The 9,220-nt window shown below is 41.5% G+C and overlaps 1 protein-coding gene across 2 annotated transcripts; it reads left to right on the top strand.

The window, feature by feature from the left end:
• The first annotated feature begins 55 nt into the window (after positions 1-55).
• LOC115043566 (protein unc-119 homolog B-like) lies at positions 56-5,306 on the top strand. Of its 2 annotated transcripts, none has more exons than XM_029502144.1 (6): positions 56-190; positions 1,179-1,626; positions 2,426-2,539; positions 2,770-2,869; positions 3,071-3,243; positions 3,958-5,306. In XM_029502144.1, exons 1-6 carry the CDS (start codon positions 143-145, stop codon positions 4,068-4,070), a joined length of 996 nt encoding a protein of 331 aa, XP_029358004.1. In that variant the 5' UTR covers positions 56-142; the 3' UTR covers positions 4,071-5,306. The 2 variants fall into 2 exon arrangements, with proteins under 2 accessions (XP_029358004.1, XP_029358005.1); XM_029502145.1 differs by lacking the exon at positions 56-190 and adding an exon at positions 696-1,067.
• Positions 5,307-9,220: the final 3,914 nt, after the last annotated feature.

Raw genomic sequence — 9,220 nt, forward strand, 5'->3', positions numbered from 1 at the left:
CGCTCCGGGGTGAGGACGCACAAACGCACAGGAAGAGCGCTGTTGTCCCTTCACAATAAAACCACAGTCTTTAACGCTAATGATATCATTAAGTCCTACCTAAATACCATGATGCTTTAACCAAACAAAACCGTCACCGAGGATGGGTTGCTTCTTTTGTGTGTCGCAATCGCCAGTCGGTTGTTGCCAGGTGGGTTGATAAGACCGCAATCTGTACATGTCTGCACTTTCAAACTAAACTCCGAGCAGTGCCTCACAATTTTAGCCTTTTAGTAAAGATGGTGAGGGTGAAGCTAGGTAGTATACTTACAGTTACCCTACTTTACTATGGTGTTTCACATTTCACATTAGGTGTGGAGGGAAATAACATACTTGGTGGGGTTTTTTAATCAATTTAGCGTGCCAGCATGTAAAGTCACCGCAGTGTAAACTGAGAAGTGAACAACCACAATCGTGAAAATGAACTGTAAAACACGGGTCTGTCCATAAGGATTACCACATAGAGAAAATAGTCTAAAATTATGAAAATGAAAGCTGAAATGGTTAACAGAGGCCATCTTTGTTTTGAAAATTGGAAGCGGAAGATTGCTGTGGATTTACTTAAACTTGGCGGCAGTGTGTTGTTGAATTGACTGGACGAACAGGTTCTAACTGAGGCGAAAAGCCACCTAAATAAAAAGGAATGGGATCCAGGAGACTCCCTGTTCTGTGGAGAGTACTGAGGCTTCCTGGGCTTTCTTCACAGCAGGAAGTGCCATCAGCATTCACGCCTTCATTTACATAACACATGGGCCCTTTCTGCGGTCATTTGCCTTTCAGGCGCCTCAGAGCCACCAACTAAACATCGGTGAAATGAACACCGAGGTTTAACAAATCGGACTTCGGACTTCTTAGATTAACTCAATTTCTGTGTGTTTTATCTTTTAAACGTTACAAAATATAAAGCAACACATGGCAAAAGAAGAGTGTATCACATATTGAATGAGTTATTTCCGGTATATTATCAGTGGTGAACATACTTTTGTTAAGATTTGCTTCTCCACAATCAATGCAACAATGTACTTCCGGTATGTATTAACAAGTTCACGCAAACTGTATTCAAATGCCATTTTTCGTGTGCGACTGGAAAACAGCTGAACTTTGATTAAAAACATCTTGTGGTTTATTTCGGGGTGAAGGAGCTGTGTCCGTCGCCCCCTGCTGGACGTCTCCACGAACGGCTCCTCGGTTGTCATGGCAACTGTCCGGCGTGTGTTCACAAAAACAGGATCTCGACCGACCGCCGACACCTCTCTCCGACTCCCCGACATCCGCGGCGCCATCTTCTCCTCCCGGCTCTCACCGGCGGAGGGGGACGGCGGGCACCTCCTTGGAGCAGAGGGGAGCCAGAGATGAGTGGAACCAAAGCCCGCGGCGACGCGCCTGTTGCTAAAAACGTCTCCTCCGGCGGCGGGCTCGGCGCGGCGGCTCCGTCGCGGGACCGCAAGCCCGGCGGAGGGGTTCTGAAGAGGCTCAGGTCCCGGCGGAGCCAGGTGGACAGCAGGCCCGTCACGGAGGAAGACCTCCGGGCGCAGGGCGGACACATCATGCCGGAGGATGTGTTAGGACTGCGGGTAGCTACGAGAGGTTTGAGTCCCTGTTGTGCCGCTCGTGTGTCGGTTAGCTAATACTGCAAGCTACAGACGACGTCAAACTTACTTGTGACAGGCTGTCATCAAAACGGAGAAAAGGCTAATATATTATAATCACAATTCATACAAGAGAACATATATGTCACATCACAAACAAATGTCGGACGTCATTCATCTTTAACCAATGGAAAGTCCACATGTTCCTATTTTCAATGTGCTCATTGGACATTTACTCGATAATAACAATGATCATTGGCATTATGACCCCATACTGAAAGTAGGATACAAATGACCTCAGAGATCCCTGCCAAAACGTCACTGTCAGGATTGGTCGGGAAGAAAGCATATAGATAAATAAATATATATGTGATTATATACTAGATATAGCATGGTAGTTTAAGAATGCATTTACAGTTGTGGAGAAGCCATATGAAATAAGGAAGGAGTCTCCAAATCTTAATCTAGTGCTTTGTTTCCTCCCTGTTAATGTTTTGTTTTGTTTTTAATCTCTGCCTTTTCCTTCATTTTCCGTCAACCTTTGGCGATGTATGTAGGATTGCTGTTTGTTTTCTTGCATAACTCACAGTAGTAAATCTTTGTGTTGTGTGTGTCAGACATAAAGATAAACTATATGTCAACCAACTGTCAGCAAAGTCAAGCACACTGTTTTGCATGTAATCATTGTGCATGTCGGTGTTGCCTGTTTGTCTTTTAACAGGATGCATACTGACTGCATTGGCTTGAAAACCATTTGAGTGTTTATAACCCCTCTCCTCTGTCTGCCATTGTTGCAGGGTATCTCTGTAAACCAGAGGACAATATTTATAACATTGACTTTGTTCGCTTTAAAATCAGAGACTTGGAGACCGGCACAGTGCTATTTGAGATTGCCAAACCACCACATACAGGTAAGCACGTTGCATGTTTTGTTTTATTTCGGGGTTTGCTCAGTAATGCACATGCATCCGCTGATAGTGAAAATGAACGTGCTGACCACACTCACTGTGTGTTATTTTCCAAAGTGAAAACTCCTTTACAGGTCCTGAAGCATTCATTGCTTGTTATTGCTGATCAAAAATAATAATCAAATATCGCATCAATGATGTGGAATGTATTGGTCCTTTGTTGTGGCTCTCAGATGATGATGAGGAGAACAGAGAGGCAGATGCCAGTGCAGGCAGATTTGTACGCTACCAGTTTACCCCAGCCTTCCTGCAACTGAGGACTGTGGGAGCTACGTGAGTGACTCACACATCGCCAACACACAGCTAAGAAAAACATAGTCACCTGTTCCATAAACAAACAATGGAGACAACTGCAGCTTTGTCTTCAATCAGCTACGCACACTCACAGATGTATTTTACCTGTGCAGTGACTATAAAAACATGATTACACAATTACACTTATACAACTCCCTTCTCTGACTGAAATTCAATTAGAGTGGAATTCACAGTCGGTAACCGGCCTCTGAACAACTTCCGCATGATCGAGAGGCACTACTTCCGTGATCGACTGCTGAAGAGCTTCGACTTTGACTTTGGCTTCTGTATCCCAAACAGCCGAAACACCTGTGAGCACATCTACGAATTCCCTCAGTTGTCTGAGAGCCTGGGTGAGTCCTGTCCTGTTTATGTCTATTCTGAGTAAAACTGAATTGAATATGACTATTTCAAATGATACCAAATGTTATGGTTGCAGGGAAGAGGTCTTAGAATCCCGAATTTTTTTTTATAGAAATTTTGTTGATATAATACAAAAACACATTGGTCAACCCTTATAGCTGATTTGACTTGTGCTAATAATATCTACAGATGAACGTGCTTCACCCAGAACATCTAAACCCATGTCCAGTTATTAGCACTATAATCTGGGTATCTCATCATTGTTCCATATGCATATACAAAGAAAGTAGTGCTTGACTCAGTTATTCAAATCATTATTGTTTTCATGATTGTATTGCTGTTATTGATGTTCTTAAATTTGATGTGTCAGAGAGGAGTCTTTTACAACAGCACAGAAAATACAAAGATCCGTACATCTGTAAATTAAAAAAAGCCTGAAACTTTGGAAGAGCACAACTTCATTTGATTTTACTCCGTCATTAGTGTGCTATTAAGAAAGTATCACTTCATGGCCAATATGGAGAAGAGAAAATATAATTAAAGCTTAAAAGCCAAATATGTGCATTTCAAGCATTAATGCAATAATACTGTCCCGATCACTTCAGGTGTTTTGTAGCCTTCACACATTTATGAAATACAATTGCATAAGTACTTAAAAAGCTTTTGCTGCAATCACTGACTTGCATATGTTGTCTGTATTACAGTCCGTCAGATGGTGGAGCATCCTTATGAGACCCGCTCAGACAGCTTCTACTTTGTCGAAAACAGACTGGTCATGCACAACAAGGCAGACTATGCTTATAATGGAGGGCAGTGATAGCTGCCTGCTAGCATGCAAACATAAGCACAAACGTCAACTCTCATTTCTAGATATACATATACACACATGCATGCACTTGGCTGAACCTAGAATCAATTGATTCACTCACACATGCACACACAGCCACAGATAAATTGAGTTACCTCTTATATTTGTAAGATTACTCACCTTTCATTGCTCACCCCTAATTTTCAGGAGTACATTTTGATATTGCACAATGCTAATAACAGTCTGTATATTGACATACAAACAGTAAGCTGCTGTTTGAAAGACGGTCAAAACAAATTATTTGTTTTTAATCACGGAAATACAACCTTAAAATAGAGGATAACACATCATTCTAGTGGCCATATGATGTTCGTCTCAAACAGACCAAATGGTTATTAGGTAGATGGTTAGTCTCCTCTTGACAATTTTAAGTGTCCGACCACCCACTGCAAATACAGCCACACATTTGTGCGCACACACTCGGTCCCCAAGTGACACACAGTGTTTACGCAGTGTTTGTCAGAAGCAGCTGTTCTCAGAGCTACTGCCTCCACAATCCACTTCAGACAATTCGGGGGAGAAAGAGAGAAGCCATCCACAGAAACACTCCTGTCAAACACACATGGTCACTCCTGTGATCCTCTCCCCACTTCCATTTTCTGTTTCAATTGCATAAACACGTCAGAAATTGTACTGTATAAGACATTAATCAGAGGTTATGACCATTTTTGTTTGGTTCGTTATTTTATTTTATTTTTTTATTTAAGAAAAGTAGATTTTCTATGATTTATACCAAAATGGCAATGGATGAAATTGTAAACTTTGCCTGTGACTAAATGAGCCTTTAACCCTGGGCAGCAGTAAATGAAAGGTAGTTTCAAGTACACAATGTTCAGACACAGGCACATAAAGTTTGACCTCATGGTCAAGTGAACAATTTTCAAATGATTTGGTATTCACTGTGATGAATATTAATATTAAGTAAATCTGGTCCATTAAATTAATTGGACTTCCTTATTTGAAAGTTGCATCAGATAATCTCAATTTACATCTTTTCTTTCCCTGTTTCTTAATACATACCCTTACCTTCAAATCTGAAAACAGCAGCAGCTGGTTAGAATATGTTGGGATGACTGAGTGTTATTTCTTCTATCTACATAGTGTACCTCCTCTTTGTACTTTGGTAAACTTTGGTGTTCAGGGGTGAAGTTGGTGTTTGTAAAAATATACATATATATAGTTTGTAAAAAGTGACAAAGAAGAATAAATGTACATTTTTAGATACAACACGTGACATTTGTTTCATTTCAGAGAATGAGAAAAGTTGAAGCACATTAAGAGTTAAAATTGTGGACATAAATTCTCATAAGTGTCCACTAGGAGGGGTTATATTATAACTAAGTTCCAAACGAGCACCACTGGTTTCAGTTTAGTTTCGTGCTTGGTTGGGGAAAAGATTAGAGCAGTGGATTTTATTATTTTGCTGGGACATGTTGACATTCATATCTGATATTGTCTTACAGCAAGTTGAATTACCTTGGATGAGCTCATGATCTGATTCTTTTATTCATCTATGTCTATGGTTTAATTGCAGAGGGGACTCAGCACTAATAATACTTTAATTCCACACCATTTTGTTATGTACAGTCCACTTGTGTTGAGTTAAAAGAGCATGCAATACATTTTGGCATTTCTTCAGGATTGGGTCATTGTGATCATCCATTTTAGGAGTCTGGTGTGATTTGAACCAAAATCTTAGCCTCCCTCTGTTTATTCTTTCTGTTGCCACTTCCTCCTGTCTTCATGCTCATCTCTTGATCTCTCTCAGCCTCTCTAAGTTTCTGACTATCATGCCCAAACTCTCATGGTCTTTTCTCTTTTGCCTCTCCTTTTCTGTTTCTCTTTCCACACCTATGCAGCTCTGCCTTGCTGCCTCTCCCGCTCTGTTTTTCCCTTTTCTTTCCTCCTCTCTCACCTGGTAACCAGACCTCTGGAGAGTAGTGTTGAGTTTCCACTTTCCCAGAGAAGAGGACAATCTGAGGCACACAAAGACCCACAAAGGACCCCCTCTGCTCACTCCTCCCTTCACACTGGTTGCACAGCTGCACACACATACACAGTAACATAAAGTTCACAGAAATGTAGGAGAATACATGCACCCTCACCTTCTTATCCAGTTCATCTCCTCATTCATTTCCTTTTACTTGGCTCTTTTTTCAATCTAAATCCTCTATTCAGTTCACTTGCATGATGTAATAAAAGATTTGATTTATTAGTGTTGATTTAACCACTCTAAAACTGTTGTTTGACTGCTCCGTTCTTGAGTTTTAGTATTGTCTATTTTTTTTTCACTATTGTATCTTTGACCTGGTGGGAAGTCTGATAACAATATTACCAAATTATTGGGAATTTTTATGTCTCAATCAGGCCATGTAAACAAGAAATGGTGGGAAGGTTTGCTTTTTTCTTTTTTTTTTTTAACACCTCTTAGCATGTTAGCAATAGTTGCCTATTGCACATCAGGCATACGTGAAGTAAAACTCATTCATAACATTCACTTGGGTTCAGGTTTTGTCCACCAGACAAATGCGAGTCAAATATTCCTTCTCCTTTTCTCCCTAACTCTGTTTGCTTGGATGCTGGCCACCAAAAATTATGAACGTGCTCAGACTGATTCAAAACAAATCTGTGCTTTGTTAAACCAGGTTAGCCTATATGCTAGCACATTCCATAAAGCTGAGGACAACTGCTAGGTTAGGTGGGAATAAAGTGAGGGGTTTCTCTTCCTTTCACACCACACTAGCAATTTTATAATTATACAAGTGAGAAAATGTAGCTTAATTGTAAGCCTTCCACTTTTGGAAGCGTAGACGTGTATTTTAGTCCTTTCCTAATTGATAGCATAGACGCTTGGCAACAAAGCTAAGCTAATGTCACAAATTACCACAGAAAGCTTCAAACAATCTGAAGCAAAAGGGATCCATGAGTTTACTTCATTAACACCTTAACCCAGCTTTCCGAGTGTGAAAGCCATAAGTGTTAGATGTTGATTAGCCCACAAAGAGGAGCGTAATTTAGCTGTGTGGTCATAAATCAATAGCCAGCTGTACTGCAATGAACTACATACTTTTATAATGGGAACCTCAATATATCCACTTTTTGTGTCTACAATTAGCATGAACGCACACAGTCACACTTACAGAAATACACATACACACACACACACTTTCCAACTTTCCAGGGATGATTTGTGCGTTCCCAGGCCTTCGTGGAATACATTTCGACTGTCAGTTGCACCGGAAACAACAGGACAGGTGGGATAAATCAGCCCCGTTCACCCCTCCCCCTACACACATATGCACACCTATCTTTGTAACTGGCTTTCCCATATATCCTGTTCAGTGAATCACAGCACATTGAGAATAGTAGAGAGAGGCACTGGTTTATTGAGGTTCCCCCTGAAACACACACACATGCACACAGATCACACACAGGCAGGGGGACGGGGGAACAGTGGTTTCCTAAAAATAGCAGCTAGGAATGGCGTTGATAGGTCCTGTGAAAAGAAATGGAGGGGGGAGTGGAAAAAGGATTAAAAGAGATACATGGACGCACCACAACTCCACTTGCCCGTGCGTGTTTGTGTACGTGTGGGAGGAGGTGGTATGGATTCCCTACCTAAGAACCCCCTGTGCCCCAAAAAACACCATTCAGACAGACTTCCTCATCCTTGATCATCCTCACTCTCCTTTCCATTCTGCCCTGTCCCAACCTTTTCACTCCATCATCCTGCACCGAGGCCCTGGTGTGAAATCTATGATGTGTTAAAACTTAACATTACCCACAGATCGTCTTCAGACAAAGAGATGATGAGTCACTGCACAGTCCGCTCTATTAGGCCAGCGAGATGGAGGGTGACTCCGTTTGTATGTGTACTGATGTCATTTCCAGAAATTGCTCTGCGACATCATCTCACCCTTGAAGACGTCTTGGCAGATGCTAAGTGGCAAGCTTAGAGGATGGTGTTTGTAAATATAAATAAACATCAGTTCAGATGTAGAAAAAAGCTTACATAAAAGCTTTTTTGGGGGTATTAAGTGTGTGTCACTTTTGAATGAGCATCTCATGTATGACTGAATGGATGCTGTAATTTAATGTTACACCAAGCTTTGTAGATGTGACAATAGATAGCACATCATTAGTTATAGGCGAGTTAATAATGCACTCCGTACAGCAGTGATGGATAGGCAGTTGCAAACTGTGATTCCCATACCAATTTACATGGTGGCAAGCACAGTATTGACAATCTGTCTTTAAGTGTTAGGTCTCTGCTGATATGTAACCAGAAGCCTTTGTGTAGCTTCTGTGCCGTGTGTGCGCTTGTGTTTGTCTGTCCAACTGTCTGTGTGGTATTACTATGTGAATCTCTGCTGTTTCTTGCACTCATACTGTCTTGTGTCATGTGGGGAAATAAGTCGTGGTCTGTTTGTGCTCGCAGGAAGCCCACAGCTGCCTTTGGAAGCCTCTTAGAGCCTTCCAACACCATCAGTCCACTTTGTTTTGTGTGCGTATGATTAATAAAAGGTTAACTCAACCCACAGTAAACTGTTGAAGAGGCCTGTAAATCTCCCCTACAATCTCTTCCTTCCTCTCCCTTTCTCTCCACCCTTTGTTTCTCTCCCTTTGCCACACCTTCCCCTGGGGGATGGAGGGATTGTGATCGGAGAACAGAGGTGGGGCTCCTGGTGCAACCACAGGTGTGCCTGTTTCCTCCCTCGTCCTCTCTCATGTAATGATTTCTTTGGCTCGCCACCTGCCAGGTGGAAAAAACACCCAGAGCAAATGGAGCACTTTAACACAGCTTCCTGGCTTCCGTTTGAAGGACTGTTTTTTTCCTGTTCCGTTTGTCTTGTTATCAACAAACATTTCAATTTATCTTTTATTTTTTTGTGATCCATTAATTGAATTTAAGACATTGAAGTTTAAGTGGAAGTATTTGTTTCTTGTTTATGTTTTGCATCACATGCAAATGATGGAATCAGGGTATGAAAAGTGTGGCTGCTACTAAAACATACAGATGACAGATCTTGAAAAGTCATGGGTTGCCTTTCGAAGTCTTTTCTCTAGAGTCCCCTCCTCAGCTCTCTTTCAAATTGCCT

The sequence above is a fragment of the Echeneis naucrates genome, chromosome 5 (assembly GCF_900963305.1).
Source record: "Echeneis naucrates chromosome 5, fEcheNa1.1, whole genome shotgun sequence".
In the NCBI taxonomy this organism is placed as follows: domain Eukaryota; kingdom Metazoa; phylum Chordata; class Actinopteri; order Carangiformes; family Echeneidae; genus Echeneis; species Echeneis naucrates.

Coding starts and splice junctions, on each gene's coding strand:
- LOC115043566 (XM_029502144.1), top strand. CDS start 143: ATGGGTTGCTTCTTTTGTGTGTCGCAATCGCCAGTCGGTTGTTGCCAG. Junction 191..1,178: donor CGCCAGTCGGTTGTTGCCAG/GTGGGTTGATAA, acceptor TTCGGGGTGAAG/GAGCTGTGTCCGTCGCCCCC. Junction 1,627..2,425: donor ACTGCGGGTAGCTACGAGAG/GTTTGAGTCCCT, acceptor CCATTGTTGCAG/GGTATCTCTGTAAACCAGAG.